The sequence below is a fragment of the Phascolarctos cinereus genome, unplaced genomic scaffold, assembly GCF_003287225.1.
Source record: "Phascolarctos cinereus isolate Bilbo 61053 unplaced genomic scaffold, phaCin_HiC Scaffold_3;HRSCAF=262, whole genome shotgun sequence".
Lineage (NCBI taxonomy): Eukaryota > Metazoa > Chordata > Mammalia > Diprotodontia > Phascolarctidae > Phascolarctos > Phascolarctos cinereus.
Window position 1 is genome coordinate 245,237,451 of NW_027555736.1, and position 19,383 is coordinate 245,256,833.

Sequence of the window (19,383 nt, forward strand, 5' to 3'; positions counted from 1 at the left end):
GACTCATTTTTAATTGTTTAAAGGTTAATGTAAAATGATGAGCTTGGCATCTCCTCCTCATCATTCAGATATTTAGGCTTCAAGAGAAGAAAAGCCCACATCTTAGAACTCTCATGGGTGTTGCATAATATTTTTAAAATTAAGGTTGAACTTTTTGTTCTTTCTGATGAAAAAAAGTTAGGATATAGTAGCTTTTCTGAAATGCCTTTATTGAATTGGTTTTATACTAGAAATTAGTCCTATTCTTAGGAGAGCCTGGAATATATAAAATTTAAGAGAAAATGAGAAAAGCAGTTATTTGTTCACTGTGAAGAATAAATAATTATTGTGAACTATAGGCCTAGAATATGGATTATTATTGCAGCTCAAAGCTTGAAATGTTCAAGTTTGAGTTAGTTACAAAATTTCATTGAATTACCACCAGCTTGTCTTGAAGGAAGAGACAGAAAATCTGAAAATCTTTGGAGAAGGTATACAGTGTTACTCAAATAAATAATACTGACATTTTCCTCTTGGTGAAGTGAAATATATTTGTATAGAATATATGGATAAGTAGCCTAGAATGTACAGATGTAGCCTCGAAGTAAACATCTCCTTTATCCACTGGCTTCATGGGTCTGATGTTTGACAGATGGGTCCTGAAGAGGGGAGGGCTTCTTATGGGAGAGTTCTAAGATGTAGACTTGTTTTTTCATTGGAAGCCTAGACATCTCGATGTTGAGCAGATATCAAGGTTAGCTGTTTTACGTCAGAGATGTCCAACTTTGGGCCCACAGGTTTTTTAGGTCAATATATGGCTTCAGGGATCAGTTTCTGTTTGAGTTTGACACCACTGCTTTGTACTAGCCTTTGAACAGTTTTAAATGAAGCATATGGATTCAAGTCGGTTTGTGTTTGAGAGAGGTCTTTCTACTTAGTTTTGTTTCTTCCAGTCATCGTGGTCTGATCTTGTAGTGTCTACTAAGCAAATCTTGCTTTTTGACACAATTTAGCAGAATAGCTGCCCTAAGTCCCTTTGTTTACTGTTTTATATTTCTTATTTACTTTTCTTTATCATTGAGCTTAAAGCCCCTCAGGAAGACTTTGAAACCATATTTAATTATCTTTCCCAACCTGGGGAAGGTATGAATTAGAAATAGAGCAATTTAGAAAAAAAACAGCTCTGCTTATTTAGGTTGGTGCTTCATATCAGACTGAGGGGTGCTGTTTTCACTACATAAAATGCAGTGAATAGGAAATTTAAGAATCTGGAAATCTTTCCACTTATTTCCAAGTTCAGTCTAACTTACTGATGGCTTTTGAAGTGTTTTGAGTTCCCTGACACATCAGATATACCCCTGGTTCAAGTCACTTAAAAACAAATTCCAAAGCTAACTATAAATGTTTTAGACCAGAGATGTCAGACTCAAATAGAAATTGGGTCCACTAAACCATACGTAAGGACCCCTGCTGTTGTATAATGACTTAGAAAACCACATATTAACGTTAGCTATGTTATTAGCTATGTTCTCTTTTGTTTTTGTTAAATATTTCCCAGTTACATTTTAATCTGGTTTGGACTACACTCTGAAGTGTTGATGGCAGTATCATGTTTGACATTTCTGTTTCATCCTGTTTATTTTAAAGTATTCTTATTGCTCCTTCCTTTAATAGCATTAAGTAATCCTGAGACAGTTCTAGTACAGTAAGTACCTAGGGACTCTAAGGCAATATGTATTATATAAATAAAACACCTCGAGGGTATGTTTTTGAAGTTTATCTTAGAGAAAACTACATTGTAGCTTAAAAGCATAAGTTAAAGTGAACTTTGGAATTTGTAACATTATTTGTTACATAGATCTGAGAAGATAACTTAAATATTGTAAATGGAAATGAATTCCTCCTTAACCAAAGAATGTTTCTTTAACCTGTTTTAAATAATCATATACATATGCATGTTGTCTATCCCTGCTAGAATGTAAGCTCCTTAATAGCAGGGATTTTTTTCACTTTTATCTTTTATCCTTAGCACCTAGCATAGTGCCTGGCACATAGTAGGCACTGATAAATAGTTACTGTTTGATTGCTACTGGCAGGAGCTCTCTAAGGGAATAGGATACTGATTTTATAGACTTCTTATCTACATCTCTGTTTTCTCTCCCCCATCTCCTGCCTCTTTACTAGGCAAAAGTAGAAGATAAGATAGAAGAGGTCTTTAATGCTTACAAGATCAACCATCATGTGCCAAGGTAAGATACGTGTTGGATCTGGAGAGGAACACCAGTGAGTGGTTCCCCTTTCTATGTAACTTGTTCATTTTGATCTGAATCAGTCTTGGGTCGGGGAGCAGTGTCTCAGCTGTCATTACTAGTTGACTAAGATTTGTTGACCCTGTGACTAACTGAATGACCAAATCCTCCGTGGTTGTGCTGGTGCTATGGATATTTTCATACTTTTCTTGTCAGTAGCCTTTTTGGAATTTGAATCCAGTAGTAAGTTAGATGTGTCAAAGGACATGAGCAATATTGTAACTTTTCTTGCAAAATATATATTGTTTTCCAAAGTGATTGTAAGTTTATAAGAAGTGAATTTGCATGCCTTTTAAGTCTCCCCTGTATCTATGATGACATTGAATCTTTGCTATTTTCGTGTCAGGTAATCTCAAAATTGTTTTAATTTGGGCTTCTCTGCAATTAGTAGAGATTTTGAACAATTTTAAAAGATAATTGGTAATAGTTTGCATTTCTTTTGAGAATATTATGTTCATATCCTTTGATTACTTGTCATTTGGGGAATGGCTTTTATTCCTAAAAGTTTGTGTTAATTCCCTCCAGATTTTAGATGTCAGATTGTTATCAGAGCTGTTTAATGCAAATATTTTTCATAGTTCTTTTCTTCTTATTTTAGCTGAAATTATTTTATTTGTACAAAAGCTTTTAAATTTTATACAATTGAAATAGTTTGTTTTGTCTTTTATAATATGCTCTGTTTCATTATTGGTTACATATTCTTTTCCTATTAAGTTATGAGAGAGAACTTGCTACTCTCTAACTTTTCAATACAGAAACTTTACAGTTAGCTTGTTTACTTATCTGGAATTTACTGTGATATATGTTGTAAAATGCTGGGCTAAACCTGTTTTTCACCAAATTACTTTCCAATTTTCCTAGTAGTTCTTATTGAATAATAAAAATTTTTTTCTCTAATATTTTATATTCCTGGATTTATTGAAGACTAGACTGTTGTATGAATTTCCTTGCTTATCTGATCTATTTTATTGATCAATGTTTCTATTTTTATTTAGTATCTAGACCCACATCACCTCTCACCTGGACTATTGCAGTGGCTTCCTAATTGGTCTCCCTGCCTCAAGTCTCTCCCTACTCCAGTCCATCCTCCTCACAGCTACCAGTGACTTTAAAAAAGTACACTTCTGACCATGTCACTCCCTCACTCAGTAAACTCCAGTGGCTCCCTATATAAACTTTTCTCTTTGGTTTTTTAAAGCCCTTTACAACTTGGCCCTTGCCTCCTTTTCCACCTTCATTATATATTTTTCCTTTTCTTGCACTTTATAGTTTAGGCAAATTAGCCTTTTTTGGATTCCTCTAGACAGCGCTCCGTCTCTGCTGCCCATGCACTCCCTCTAAGGACTGTACTTTTTCTTTATCACCACCTCATAGAATCCCTTCCTTGCATAAAGACTTAGCTACATGAAGCCTCTTACTGATTCCTCCACCTGCTAATGCCCTCCCTCTCTAAACTATCTTGTATTTATTTTGTTTTTATTCTGTATATACTTACATATGTATATATTGTCTCCACCACAAGAGTGTAAGCTCCTTGAGAGTAGGGTCTGTCTCATTTTTGTCTTTGTATCCTCATCGCCTAGCACAGTGCCTGGCACATCGTAGGTGCTTAATAAATGCTTGTTGATTGATTGGCAATACTGAATACTTTTGATAATAACTACCTTATAATAGATAATTTGAGATCTGCTTATGCCAGACCCCCTTAGTTTCTACTTTTTTCGTTATTTCTTTGGTCATATTTGACCTTTTCTTGTTTCATAGTGATTTTGTTAGCGTTTTGCCGAAAGTGGCAGTTTGGTTTGATGTTAAATCTGTAGTTTAATTAATTTGAATAGTATTGTTACTTTTACTATATTGGGATAGTCTAATCATGACTATTGTATATGTCTTCCTTTTCTTTATTTCTATGAAAATTATTTTGTATTTCTATTTATATAAATCCTATATGTGTCTCTTGGTAAATTAACTCCCAAGTATTTAATGCATTTTGATTTTAATTTAAATAACATATCTCTTTCCCTGGTTTCTATTAGTAGTAACATTTGGAAAGTGATCTTTTGTATATTTCTTTTATGTCCTGCTGAAAAATAATAGTAATTCAGGTTTTCAAACCACTTGCTTTACATATATTATCTCATTTGCTGAAGAAATTGTCTAGATTATTTTTGTTTGATTCTTGATGCTAAATAAACTGTCATCTACAAATAGAGATACTTTTGCCTCCTTTTGCCAATGCTTATTCCTTTAAATCTTTTTTGGGGGTTTGGTTTTATTGTTATATCTAGAATTTCTTATAATATGTCCAATGATAACATTGATGGTGGCCATCCGTATTTCCTGATCTTATTGGGAAAACTTCTAGTATTTTCCCATTATAGATAATGATAGCTTGTGGTTTTAAGATAAAGTCTTCTTGCTTTTTGCTTTTTATTGTTTTTGGCATAGGCACTGTATTTTGTAGAACATTTTTTCAGTATCCATTGATCATTAATGTGATTTATTATGCTATTTGTTTTCTTAGTGTTAAACCATCTTTGCATTCCTAGCATAAACCATTCCTTGATTTTAATGATTTTTTTGTATATGTTACTGTAATCCTTTTTTTTTTTTGCAAGCACTTTATTGAATATTTTTGTGTAGGTAATCATTAGTGGGAAGGCTGCGTGGCATAGTAGATAGCTTGCTGAGCTTGGAGTAGGAAAATCTGGATTCAAATTCTGCCTCTCACATTTAGTAGGTCTATGACCCTTGGTAAGTTACTTTACCTCTTAGTGCCTCAGCATTGATGGAGCAAGCTCCCACATGAGGAGGTTTCCTTAAGTCACAGATATTATTCATGTTCATTAGTGATATTATTCTGCAGTTCTTTTTCTGCTTTATTTCTCTCTAATTTGGGAATCCAGATTATGTTTGTTTCATAGAAGGTGTTTGGTAAAGTATTAATTCTCCCTTTTTTTGGAGGGGAGGGAAGGGAAGTTCATAATATATAAAAAGGCATATTTGTTTTTAAAATATGTAATAGAATATATTTGTAAATTTGTCTGGACCAAGAGTATTTTTCTGAGAGTCCATTTATGGCTTGTTTAATTTCTCTTGAGATTGAGTTACTTGTGTTCTCTGTTTAATATTTTTTGAGTTACTTCTGTTTCTTGTTTTAGTATTTAAGATTTTTGAAGATAGTCATCCATTTCACTTATATTTTTAGTTTTGTTTCCATTTAACTTGGTATAGTAATTTGTGATAACTTTTCGCCCTTTCTATTTACAGTAAATATCCTCCTTTTCCATTTCTTTTGTTTTTTAAAAAAATTTACTGATTTTGTTTTGACTCAGCAGATATTTCCCAATATACATCCCAACAAACCCCCTTACAAAGAATATTCCCTGAAAATAGTTTATTGATTACAGAGAAAAGATGGGTGTCTTATTTTTGTTTCTTATATTCATTCTTTTTGGATCAAATTATCTACTAGTTTATTAATTTTGTTACTCTTAAAAATCTCTTGAATATTATATCAGATTTTAAAAACTTCACTTCTGTTTCTCATATTTAATTTTCAAAATCTCTTTTGTGCTTGTTTAAAGATTATTAATTTTTAAAATAAATTTTATTGCTTTCTTTTGTTTTTTCATAATCCATACTTCCTAGTATATTCTTTCCCTTTACACTGTTATAGGGAATTATCCCTTACAACAAAAGAATTTAAAAAAGTCAAAATCAAAACTAAAAAGCCCCAGTTCAGCAAAACTAATCAGCATATTGAAAAGGTATTCTTAACTTTATCCACTATAGAACTATGGAGTATACTCTGTCACCTCTGCAAGGAATAGATGGAGGTGTCTTTTTTATCTTTCTTCTCTCGTACCAGACTTGGTCGTTATAATTTCGTAGCATTGAGTTTTACTGTTTTTTTTCCCTTTGCATTTACGTTGTTGTAATCATTGTGTATTTTAGGAGTTCTTAACCTGGGGTCTGTGAACTTGTTTTTAAAAATATTTGGTAACTGTATTTCAACATAAATTGATTTCTTTTGTAAACCTATATATTTTGTTTTATGCTTTTAAAACCATTATTCTATGAAGGGAACAAAAAGCTTCTCCAGAATGCCAGAGGGTAGGCCATGACAAATAAAAGGTTAAGAACCCTTCATGTATGTTTTCCTGATTCTATTTACTTCATTTTGTATGTATTCATAAAAAGCTTTCTATGAATATTGGGAATTATATTAACCATTTTAAACAAAATACAGTAATTTTCTAGTACATTCATATGTCTCGTTTAGCAGTTCTCTAGTTGTTGGATATCTACGTTGTTTCCAGTTGTTCTCTATTACAAAAAATAAATGTTTTGACGACTAAGGGGTTTTCTTTTTATCATTAACATCCTTGGGATATATGCCTTGGGATGTCAGGGCCAAAGGATATGGCCATTTTGGTCACTTTTCTTTGCATAATTCCAAATTACTTCCTAGAATATTTGGACCAGCTCTACTAATAATGCTTATCTTTACACAAGCCCTCCAATAGAGACTGTTCTCTTCTTTTGTCATCTTTGGATGGGTATAATGATATATAATGGGTATAATGTGGAACCTCAGACTTGTTTTGATTTTCATTTCTCGTAGTTTTATTGATTTTGAGCATTTTTTTCATATGATTAATAGTTTATTAATTTTTCATAGTTTCTTTGTAGAATTGTTTATATTCTTTGAAAAATTATTAGGGAATAGCTTTTGTTCTTAGATATTTCTGTTAATTGCTTATATATCTTGAATATCAGACCCTTACCAAATTTATTTGCTACACATATTTTCCCCCAGTTGATGTAGGAAATTCTAGTCCTAGAATTAATTTTGTGGCAAAATTTCATGTAATTGAAATGATCTATTTTATCTTTTGTAATCACCTCTATTTCTTATTTGGTTATCAATTTACCGTCTAACCAAAGCTGTGAAAGTCATCTGATCTGGTTCTCTTCTAATTTTTTATGGTATGAGCTTTAATATTTAGGTCACGTAAGAGATTATTAATTTTCTGATCTTATAGGTTTTTAAAAATCGCATGCTCAATTCATCAGTACTCTTTTGTTAATGTCAGTGTTTATAAGTATTGCTCTAATTGTATTCTATACATTTTGTTAGGTTTTTTCATTATTATTACCTTTGGTATACTTTTAAAATTGTTTCTGTGGTTTGGTCCTTTGCCATCTCCTGTAGGATGACATTTTTATTTTCCATTCAAGTCGTCTTTTGTTCATATTTCTTTTGTTGATTCATCAGTTTATTTCAACAAACATGTGTGTGCAATGTGTATGGCACTGTATTAAGCAGTGGGAATACAAAGGCAAAAAAAAAAAAGAAACTCCCTACAGAGCTTAAATTCTCCCAGCAAAATACAAGACTAAATTTGATAAGTAACTTAACTACAAGGCAGTTTCAGAAGGGGTGGGACAGTGAGGTCTGGAGGGAATGAAATAAGGTTTCCTCTAGGAAGCAGCCTGTGAGCCAAGGTTTAAAGGAAACCAAATTTTAAGACTTGAATGTACATACGGAATGTCTTCCAGGTATCACATAAGATGGGATGCTGAGGGAAGACTGTTTGGCTGGAATATAGAACACATGAAGGGGAGTAGTGTGAAGTATCTGAAAAGATTGAGCACAGATTATGAAGGGCTTTAAATGCCAGGCTGAGGATTTTGCATTTTATCCTAAGGTGGTGTGTGAATTAACTGGAACAAAATAAAGCAGTTATATTTATTGATATATGATAAATCTTGCAACTTTTAACATCTTTGGGGGAAAAAAGCTTCTTAATGTGAAATGTGTCCTTGTTTTGCAGAAATCATTCTATGATTTGGCATTGAGCTCACAAGATTTTGACAAATAGTCTTTAATTCTTCCTGAAACAGTATTTGATCATATTGGATGTTAAGCGTGTCTTTGAAACAATACATTTTTCTAACTCTACCCTTGATTATAGTCCATAGGTTTTCAATGAGGTTTACGTCTCCAGAATTCCCAGGCCAGTTATGCATGTTTATCTCCATCTTCCAGACAGGTTTCTTAACTTTTTGTGATGTGTGGCATAGTGCCAGGTGGTTAGCAATATTACATCTCCATTTGGGAATTTCTGTAATTCTGGAACGATTCTGTTTCTCAGTATATTGATATATTTAGTAGAGTTTATTATTCCCTCAGTGAAGACAAAAATTCTAAGTCTGATGGAAGTAAAAAAAACCCCTATTTTTGTGTGTGAATGTTATCTTCTGATAAAGATGCCCATGTTTTATTGGATGTCTGCTGACAGTAGTTTTGAATGAAAAAGGGAGTTCCATCAGTGTCATGAATATTTCAGGCAGAGTTAGGTTGCATGGCAGGAAGCCATACTAGAATGGGTCAGAACAGTTTATTGGTGTTCATAGACAAATAAAGCTTAATATGGACAGATAAACAGCAATTCCGTCAGGGATAAAGCTGAACATGGCTTCCTTCTCATCCACTGTCCTATTTGGCAACATGCCCAGTGATGGTCTGGATGAGTAGTGGGATGGGTTGAAGACCTAGAGCTACTGGTGACTTGGCTTTACGTAAAGTTTTCAGACAAAGTATCTACCGTGATGGGGCCATGTAGGTCAGGAAACATGGATCAGTAAGCAAAAATGGCATCTCTCCCTTCTCTCTCTCTGTCTCTGTCTCTCTGTCTCTCTGTCTCTCTGTCTCTCTCTCTCTCTCTCTCTCGCATCTCTTAATGATTAATCAGGAAGGCTTATTCAGGATGAGGAATATGGAATTATAACAATGCTGAATCAGCAAGCTTGCTGGAGCATTTTAGCAGCAGTTCTAACTAGAACTGGGTACAGTTCAGCTTTAAGCATACCAGCAGCATTGTGAAATAGGAGCTAGGTCTGGGAGAGTGGGGCTATTGACTTCCTTGGTTATTCAGGTGGCAAAAATCACCTTTTTCACCATCTTCAGTACTCCAGTCTTTGCATTGTTTTGCACATGACAAGCATTTTTTTCCTCTGTCGTAGTGGTTAGCAGGTATTTTTTAACTGGTCTTTTTGTTTTTCTTCCAGCTACAGCTGCCAGATCCCTCTGAGGGTCTTTGCTTGATTTGGGGGGGAATAATTAGGCTGTTTCACAGTAGTAGTTTGTTATTTTTTCGTGGTTTTTTTTGTTTTGTTTTTTCACTCCTTTCCTTTGCATGTTAATGTAATCTGTTTCCTTGTGCACTGCATTTATCCTTGTACTTTACTTCCCTATGCCAATAGCCCACAAAATATCTCTAATCTTCATTGGAAGTATTCTCTTTTAAAGGGATAACTTTTCATGTCTCTTTGTCTTTCATGTCTCTTTATAACTTCTTCATGTCCCTTCTCAAAAATCAGAGCACCAAAAATGCAATAAAAGCTATAAATTTATAAATATGAACATATGTCTAGCAATCAACTAATTATCCCAACTCAATCTGGTTTCATCTGATCACGGTTAGACATATTATGTGTCAGTAGAAGCACACATATGATCATCGCTGTCACAAAATGAAACCACATCAAAGATTTTTTTCTAATGGGACAAAAACAGTTAAAAGGGAGTTGGGGTAGTAGGAGGGGTGTAGGGACAATCCAACTATGATACATTTGTGCTGGGAGAGTGGAATTGCTTATCCTTTAAAGAGTCTGGCTCTCATTTCCATAGTGACTGGTGGGGGTAGGAGATAGGCCATGGCGCCCTAGAGATGATGGCCTAGAAAGCATGAACTGGTAGAAGCACATGAGGTGAGAAAGAATTGGGGTGGAAGTGTATTCAGGGAGGAAGCCTAAGCATTTAGATGTTGGTACCCTAAAGTAACACTCTAGTCACATTGTGCACTGGGGAATGACATATGAAGATTTGTCTTACGGATATTAATTTGACACCTGTGAAGGATTAGTTGGCAAAGGTAAGTGATAGAAGTAGGAAAAGCTACTTGGAAAGTTGTTGCAACGGTCTGGGCAAACAAATAGGACCATCAGCTTAGTAGCTGAGAAGACCTCAGATATTGTTGAGCACAGATACCTACTTTCACAGATGAGGAAGCTGAGGCCTACAGAGGTTAAGTGACTTGCCTGGGATCGCACAGCCGGTGTGCTTTTGAGGAAGAATTTATACCTAGGTCTTCTTGACTACAAGTCTAGTGCTCTAGCCACTATACCACATTGCCTCTTCTGAGAGGTGATGAGGGATTGAATTAGCTTAGTGCCTATAGTAATGGAGAGAAGGGGATGGATGCAAGAAATAACTGTGGCAGTAGATTTGACAATTGATTGGTTATAGGTGGTGAGGGATAGGGTAAAGGTGACTTCAGGGTGCAACCGAGGGGACCAAAAGGATATTGATGCTTTTGAAAGAAATAGGCAACTTTGGAGGAGGTTTGATGAGTTTAGAAGAGAAAATGAGTTCCACTTTTGACATTTTGAATTTGAGATGTCCATGAGACATTCAAGAACTATCCAGCAGGCATTTAGTGATGAGAATCTAGACTTCAGGAGAAAAATCAGATTTCTAAATTATAAATTTGAGGGCAGCTAGGTGGCGCAGTAGATAGAGCACCAGCTCCGAAGTCAGGAGGACCTGAGTTCAAATGTGGCCTGAGACACATAACACTTGACACTTACTAGCAGTGTGACCCTGGGCAAGTCACTTTGCCTAAAAAGAAAAAAACCCCAAAACAAACAAACAAAAAACTCCCCCCCAAAACCATAAATTTCAAATTTGGAAGTTATCTGGTTAATTGATAGCATTTACATGAGAGCTGATGAGATCACTTGAAGAAGAAAAAGAGGGTCTAGGACAGAGTTTTGTGTGAAAATAATATTTAGTGGGTGCGAGATGATTGATAATTAAGGAAATAGGGAGAGTAGTCAGACATTTAGGGAAAGGCTCAAAAGAGTGGCCAAACATGTAGAGAAACAATATCATGGAAAGCAAAGGAAGAGACTATTCAGGACAAAAAGGGTGTTTGACTGTCAGTAGGTGTAAGGAACTCAAGTGGAATAAGAATTGAAGAGAGGTTATCAGATTCGATAGTTAAGAGATTGTTGGTAATCTAGGTGAGAACAGTTTCATTTGAAAGGTAAGGTCAGAAACCAGATTGTGAAGGTTGAGAAGTTATGGAAAGTGAAGAAATGGCAAGCATATTCAGCTCTTTCTTGGAGTTTGACTGTGTAGGATAATAGCCTTATATCAGCTTATCAAGGGAATAACAAGGTCAAGTGAAGGTTTTTTTAAGGATAAGAAATTCTTAGACTCAACTGTATGTAGAATGCAGAGAAAGAACTGTAAGATACAGACAGATTGAAAATAAGAGGGAATGATTGGAGGAGAAAGTTTCCAGGAAGAGTACTATCTCTAAAACTAAAGGGCTTTGATTCAGATCCTGCTTTTGACACTGCTAAAATTGATAAAGTCACTTAATATCCCTGGGCCTTAGTTTCTTCATCTGTAAAATGAAGGGGGTTAGATTACTTGGCATCTGAATTACATTCAGCTTTAGCTTTCTGAGTCTGAGGTGAAAGGGCACCTCAAGGGGACCAAGGGCACGAGTAGGGGGAGTTGTGCTTGGAAAGAAGGGGGCCACCTCTTCAGATGGGCAGCTAGGTGGTACAGTAGATAATGTGCTGGGCTTGGAGTCAGAAGGACCCCTCTTCCTGAGTTCAAAGCCAGCCACTTACTAGCTATGGGACCTTGGGCAAGTCACTTAAACCTTTTTGCCTTAGTTTCTCATCTGTAAAATGAGCTGGAAAACTGAAAAATGACTAAATAACAACACCTCTTCAGATACTAGAGCAAAGGACAAGATTGATGTTAGTGGATTTTGAGAGAGGAATAAGAGAAAAGAGGGAGCTCACAATGGATGGCTTCTGTTTCTCAGTAAAGAACAAAAGGCCCTCTGCCGAGTGGGGGAGGTAAAGGAGGAGTCTCAAAGAGATAAGAGGAAGTTTGAAGCAGCCATTGTGAGAAGTGCCATAGAGTACATCAGGGGAGAATAAGAGGATTGCTGGGTGTGTGTACAGTTGAAGGCCCAGGTGAAAAAAGATGAGTTAAATAGTGCATCTAGAATGCTGGTAGTATAACTTTCTTTAGCAACTTTGAGCTGAATTAGGAGCAGAGAAGGTAGGTGGCGTGAGGCAACCTAGAAATGGATTTAGCAAAGCATGAGTGGCTGTAGCACAAAGAGGAAAGGGATTCAAGGGCAGAACATAATGGATAGTTGAACAGATCAACCTTAGAGGCAAGGCTTTAGAGTAGAGAACAATGGGTTCAGAGCAGGAATGATGGATTAAGAGAAGGTATGTTTGTGGAGAGGTTCCACATGGCAAAAGATGTCATGGTGAGAATGAGGAATAGAAAGAAGAATATCAGAAATTAGATAACAGAATTGGCATCCCATGTGGACATCCCTGTGGGTGACTGAAGTGGAGTGTAGATGTAGGTCATGAAGAAAGAGTTTTTGAATTGGAAAGCTAGGTATTTGAGGGGACATCAATTGAAGTTTCTTACTATGAAGTCAGGAGCTATCAATGGGTATATTGAAGCATCTGACCAGCAAATGGAGTTAGATTTTCCACATTCTTTTATATTGTGTCAGTTCTCATGTTTGTTTTCTTGAATTCCTTCATGGATCCTATTTTCAGTCTTTTACAAAAACTATGAGATCTTTCTTTACAATTCTTATTGTAATTCTAAACTACTGTTACGGTTATTGATATGTCTAATCTGTCTTCTAGAGAGGCAGCCTCATTCTTTCCTTCTGGAGATTTCTAACTTTCTTTTACTCCATTCATTGTATTAGATCAAAATGTGTTCTGTAACAATGTCTTTCCTTTCAACTACTTTTTGTTGTTTATTTGGTGCCTTGTCATTGTTTTGAGGTGATACAATTAGGTTTACTAACAGGCACTTGCTCATCTGGGAGTCCCCTGCCTGACCCTTCCCAAGCCATCAAAAAAAAAAAACCCAACCAAACCTGATTCTGAAAACATTAATAATATGAATAATTAAGAGCATCATGGAAACGATGGCAGCTCTCTATTTTGGTTTGCGTGTTGATAGATACACAAGAGAATGCATGCCTTTTCTACTTATTTATTAAGAGATTATTACAAAAAACAAAATTTTAGTAGAATAATATACACACTGCTATTTTTAAAAAGAGCATAAGTAATTTTTAGATATGAAAATAATTAAAGTGGCTGATGGGAATTCTTCCTTTAGAAAATTTTACTTGTGTTGAAATCTCCTAAGGAATCATCTTAGTAAACTCTCTCAGTATGTCTCCCAAGTATTTTCCACATCTTCAGCAGGTTTCCTCTGTCCTGCTCGGGCTCTGTCATGACCTCACAGCATAATGTTTGCTTGGAATTTTTGTTGGGGGATGGTGAGGCTCATCAGGATAAAGCCAGTTGTATGGGAAGGGTTAAGTATATCTTTTTGTGCTCTCTGAAGTTTTGTGTAGTAATAACTGAGGAGCTGAAGGAATTGTGGGAAGGTATGAAATCAGAATTGATCTAACAAGGTTAGATTGTGCAAATGTGATGACAGTTGTGGGAAGTGCCTTTGGAATTCAAGTCCTCATGCTTTTTTTTTAGTTACAGAATCCTGAAGAGCAAGTTGTGTTGACTCACACTTAGGGGCCAGGTCTTGGTAGAATTGTACTTAGGCTTCTGATTGGTTTATTGATGTCTGAGAAGACCCTCAGTAGACAAGTAGTAGGGTAGAAAGGCAGAGAATACTGGCTCCTGTGTCAGAAGAGGGAGAGTGGACTAATTGTTCTCCTGAAGTGTAGTTTGTATGCATTAGAAATGCTAATAAAATATGCCATTGAGAATTAAGCGAGGAAAGCTCTCTGGGAGCAAACACTTTCATCAGTAAAGATATTCCCTCTGCTTTCACTCTCTGGCTGAGTTCTTCCTTTCCTCCCCACTCCACCCTTCCCCCCCTGCCTTTTTTAAAAACTAGATAATCTAATTGGAAGCAGATGTAGAGGGGCACTGTATTCTGATGGGGCCTACCTCTTTTGCTGAGATAAAAACTGAACTAAGCTCTTTACCCTTTCCTTTATCTTTTCCTTCACCCTCCCCTGCTATTGTTAGATTCATAGACCCTTAAAGCATGATGAGACCCTTTGAGACCATTATTTTGTAGATGAGTTATATAACGCTATGTGATGTTATTAAGCATCATTTCTCTTTCCCATAGTCTTAAAATCTAATGGTGTGTAGCTCTAATTCTTTTGATGATCTCTTTTACAGAAACAGAAGTACTGCCTTACAAAAGCCCCACATCATTTCATTATTGGACTAGGACTTAGATATTAGGAGTCTTGATTCAGCATCTTGAATTCTTCCTTAATGCTTATTTTTCTTTGCCATAAGTTCTGAGAATGAATTGCTACCTGTTCCATCTCTGAATGAGACTGGATGTGGCACATTAGAGCAGGTTTCTGACCTATATGCTGATAATGATAAGATACCAAGGAAAGCTACTGGCTACAACAAAACAAAACAAAAAAATGTGACCGTCTGGCTTTAGTTAGCAATTAGGAGATGAGACCTCAATGAGGTTATGATAGATGGATTACTGAAGGGTAGTCATAGTGAAAACTACAAACCTTTCTATGAAGAAATGCCTTTAAAATGAAGAGGAAGACAAAAGATGACATAGAAAGTCATTAACAGCTCTGTCATTGGAATGAAAGGGAACTTGAGCTGGAGAGCCAGAAGCCCTGTGAAGTGTGGTCTCTAGCTGGCTGCATGGTACAAATTATGGTTTCTGCAGTAGAATAAAGTCTCTGCAGAGAGAATGTTATTATGTTTCACCCATATATATTCTCTAAGAGAGGATGGGTCACCCATATATGTTCTCCAATATGACCTCTAGGTGCTTTTATTCAATTCAACAAGCATTTATTTCATCATATTTTAATTCATCTTTTGTTTTTATATCACCTTCATTTCTTAATGTGTCCCTCCCCCTGCCCTTCTCCTCCAGTCTATCCCTTGTGACAAGTATTTAAAAAGAGGGAAAAAACAATTTAGCAAAACTAGCCAACACATCAACCAAGTCTAACAGTATATGTCATAATTCCCCCACCTCTGCAAAGAAGTCAGGGAGGTGAATTTTCTTAACTCTTCTCCAGGCCCAAGTTTGTCAACTAGCATTTATTAAGCACCTACTTTGTGCCAGGCTTTGTGCTGGATGCTGGGGATACAAAGACAAAAATGAAACAGTCCCTGCCCTCAAGGAGCTTACATTTCTACTAGGGGGAAACAACATGTACACAGGTAAGTAAATACAAAGTATGGATAAAGTAAACACATAGGAATTTTGGGGAGGGGCATAGGAGGGATGTGTGGAGAGGACTAACAACTGGGGGAATCAGGAAAGGTGCCTTGTGCCACTTGAGATGCCACTTGAACTGAACCTTGCAAGGAATAATGGGTCCCGAGAGATGGAAGTGAGGAGGGAGAGCTTTCTAGGCATGGGAGATAGCCATGTTGTGTGTGCAGAGTTACAGGGAACAGGGAGTGGTTCAGTTGGACTGGAACATTGACTTAATGGGGGAGAGAGAGGCTGATGTGTAATTGGCATAGAAACATGTGGCTTTAAATCACCAAACAGAGGAATTTGCATTTTATCCTGGAGGGAAGAGGGAGCCACTGGAATTTCTTAAGCAATGGAAGGATATGATCAGACCAATTCTTCAGGAATACTAATTTGGCAGTTGTGTGGAAGTTGGGATTGGAAAGGGCTGAATGTTTATTGGGAAACAATTGGAATGGTTCAAGCTAGAAGTAATAATGGTATGCACTGGAGTGATTGTAACGTGTGTTCAAAAAAAGAGGATAGAGCTGAGAGATGTTGTAGTGGTAGAATCAGCAAGACTTGCCAGCTGGGTGGGGGTGGGGTATGAGTGAAAATGAAGAGTTGAGGATGATTCTTAGGTCCCTGCACCTGGGTGACTCAAAGAATGTCATTTCCCATGACAGAAATGGGGAAATAGGGAGGAGGTGAGTTTGGTGGGAAATATAATGAAACTTGTTTTTGATGTGTTGTTTAAGAATCTGCCTGAGGGCCATCCAGGAAGATATCCAACTGCCTGTGGGAGATGGAAAACTAGAGAGAGCTAGAGAGAGATGAGGACTAGATGTGTAAATTTGGGACTTCTGCAAAAAGACAGTAGTCGAATCCATTGGAATCAATTAGATTGGTAAGATTTTTTGGTAAGAAAGTTATGTAGAGAGAGGAGTTGGAAGGTAGGATAGAGCTCTGTGGTATAGGCATTCACAAGGCGTGGGAAATAGATCATTAGCCTACAAAGGAAATGGATGACGTTGGTTTGCTATGAGGAGAAGAGGAATGAGCAAAGTCATCGTAACTCAGAGAGGAAAAAATAGCCATGAGAATCAAGGCATTCAGCAGTCTCAAATGCTGCGAAGATGTCAAGAATGATGAAGATTAGAAAGGTTACTGCATTTATCAATAAAGAGATTATTGGTGACTTTGGAGGAAATAGTTTTCAGTCAAGTGGTTGAGTCCAAAGTCATATAAGTTGAAAAATGAATGGGAAGTGAGAGAGCAGAGACAGAGTTCAGACACTTTGTTTGTTGTCTAGGAGTTTGGTTGTGAAAGGGAGAGTAAGGTCAGTGTTTTGAGGAGATGCTAGGGTCAAGTGAAGTTTTTTTAAAGGATCCAAGTTGGGGATATCTGGTTGTGTTTTTAGGCCTCAAGGAAGGAGCTAGTTGGTAAAGAGAGGATTGAAAATTAGGGAGAGAGAAGAGATCATCAAAGGGGCAATCTGCTGGAGGAGACAGGACCAAGGGCCTAAGCAGAAGGGCTTGCCATGTCTAGGAGAAGGATTACGTCTTCTGACATGAGAGAAAGAGAGAAGAAATGAGAGCACTGAGGGGATTTGAGGTATAGAAATGGGGGAGAAGAGGGAGCTGGTGATGTCTCAGTTTTTTTTCCAGCAAAACATGAGATACATTCTTTTGTTGAAGTGAAGAGGAGAGGAGGTGGTATGTGATTTGAGGAGAGATTTATAATAAAAACCATGAGTCCCTTGAATGGCATTCAGCAAGTAGAAGCTGGGGAGAGTGGTGAGAGTAATCTAGGGTTAGGGTTTGGAAAGCGATAACGATTGCTAACACAAGGGAGCAAGGGACTCCAGAGGACAGTGTAAATTTGACCTGGTTACTAGGGTCCAGATTTTAAATGTTATTTTGCATGACTTCATATTTGTAATGGGTTTTGTGTTTCTTTCCCTCTCACAATGGGTAGGAGAGGGGGTGGGGGGAGGAGAAAAATCTGAAATTGAAAATAGAATTGTATTAAAAATTTTTTTTTAAAAGAAAGATTTTAAAAGGAAGGAGTAGAGGCCAGAACAGATCTGATAGCCTGGGGAAAAGAACAAGGAGTGGGTGGCATGACTGGAGATGTGGGGAGGGTTGGAGAATAATTTCGGGAGGTATGAAGCACAGAGACAGGGAAGGGAGAGGAGGATTATGATCAAGAGAGAGAAATTTAAAAATTAGGCACAGTGGCTGTGATGATGAACTCAAGGGTCTGACCATAATGAGAACTGAGGACGTTGATGAGCTGGGAGGCATGCAACAACGTGTAATTTGAAGTATATGAGCAGCAGTTGTAGTGGGGAAGAAAACTATGAGCCCAGCACTGAACTGGAAGTAGGATCTAGATAGAGTCAGATGGGGTGAATCTCAAAGGAGGTGAAGTTGCTAAATTCTGGAGGCTTAGGGGAGGGTCTGGAGGCGGCAGCGAGGAGCGCTGTTCCTTTTGTGCCTATTCCTTCAACTGGACGGTATGTTTTGGAGCATAAGGGAAAGAAAGTATTTTCAGTACTGAAGAGGGTAGCCAGGGATGCAGCATTTTCTTAAGAGGAGCCAGACTTTTATGATTGCAAAAAAGATGCGCAGTATGTGGAAAAAAAGAGGCTTAACATGAAGGAGAGTTTGTTAACTGTAGAATGGAGTTTCTATGGGACACATTGGAAAAAGGGGAAAGTGTTATAGAGATCCAGGGCTTGTAGGACTGGAATGGGTTTTAAGGGAGCAGAGAATGGTAGCAGGAGGAGAGGCCTCCCAGCCAGTCAGGCAGCTACTCTGAATTACAGGAATTCTGATTGGAGAAAAGAGTTTGCCAGCTCTAGGACAGTGGACTGTTTAAGATACTTAATGTTGGTCTTTTGTGTTTTAAAAATGGTCTTATTGACTCCTTGTATTTTTTACAACATAATCGTTTTCTGATATATGCTCCTGTCCTTCTCGCCTTCTTGAATTCTCTCTTGTAACAAAGTAACATAGTTAAGTAAAGTAGCAAAACTACCTCATCCCATAGTGTGTACAACCTGCTTCACCTGTAGTTCTTCACTTCTGTTCTCCGGAGCCACAATTGGTCATTGCATTCAATCGGAATTTTGTTGGCTTTTTATTTACATTATCGTAATCATTGTATAAATTGTCATCCTGGTTTTTTCTTTCTTTATTCTGTATCAGTTCATATAAGCCTTCTCTTATTTCTCTGACTTTCTCATATTCGTCATTTCTTAGGCCACAATAATATTCCATTACATTCATGTGCTACAGTTTGTTCAGCCATTCTCCAAGTGATGGGCACCCTGTTTGTTTCCTTTTTTTTTCCCCCATAAAAAAATTCAGCCACCTTGCAGGGCTATAAAAGGAGCAGGTTATTTATTCTATAACCATGGTGAGAGGAAGAGAGTATGTGTATGTTTAATTGTTGGGGGGGGGGACTATTCATGTAAAGTTTTCATAGAAGGCTTATTCATAATAAGCTCTTTATCTTTCCAGACTTATTCTGCATCGAGAGAAGCACTTCCATTATCTAAAAAGAGGTCTTCGACAGCTGACAGATGCCTATGAGGTAAGTATATCAGCTCAGGAGCACTGGATTTCAAACTTTTTCAACTGATCAGACTCATAATCAGATAAGCCTCTCTACCCACTTTTTACCCACTGAAAGCCTCCTGAAATTGTCTTTCCCAAGGTTGTCTAGTGTTCTATATTGTTCTCA

General features: G+C 37.0%; 1 protein-coding gene across 1 annotated transcript in view; it reads left to right on the plus strand.

Moving 5' to 3' along the window:
- The window catches only part of FNTB (farnesyltransferase, CAAX box, subunit beta), a 109,633-nt gene that overhangs the window by 21,942 nt on the left and 68,308 nt on the right, over positions 1-19,383 (plus strand). The window contains exons 2-3 of the mRNA XM_021004659.2: positions 2,164-2,228; positions 19,161-19,233. Coding sequence (XP_020860318.1) covers positions 2,164-2,228; positions 19,161-19,233 — 138 coding nt within the window. The remainder of the gene's footprint in view (positions 1-2,163; positions 2,229-19,160; positions 19,234-19,383) is intronic.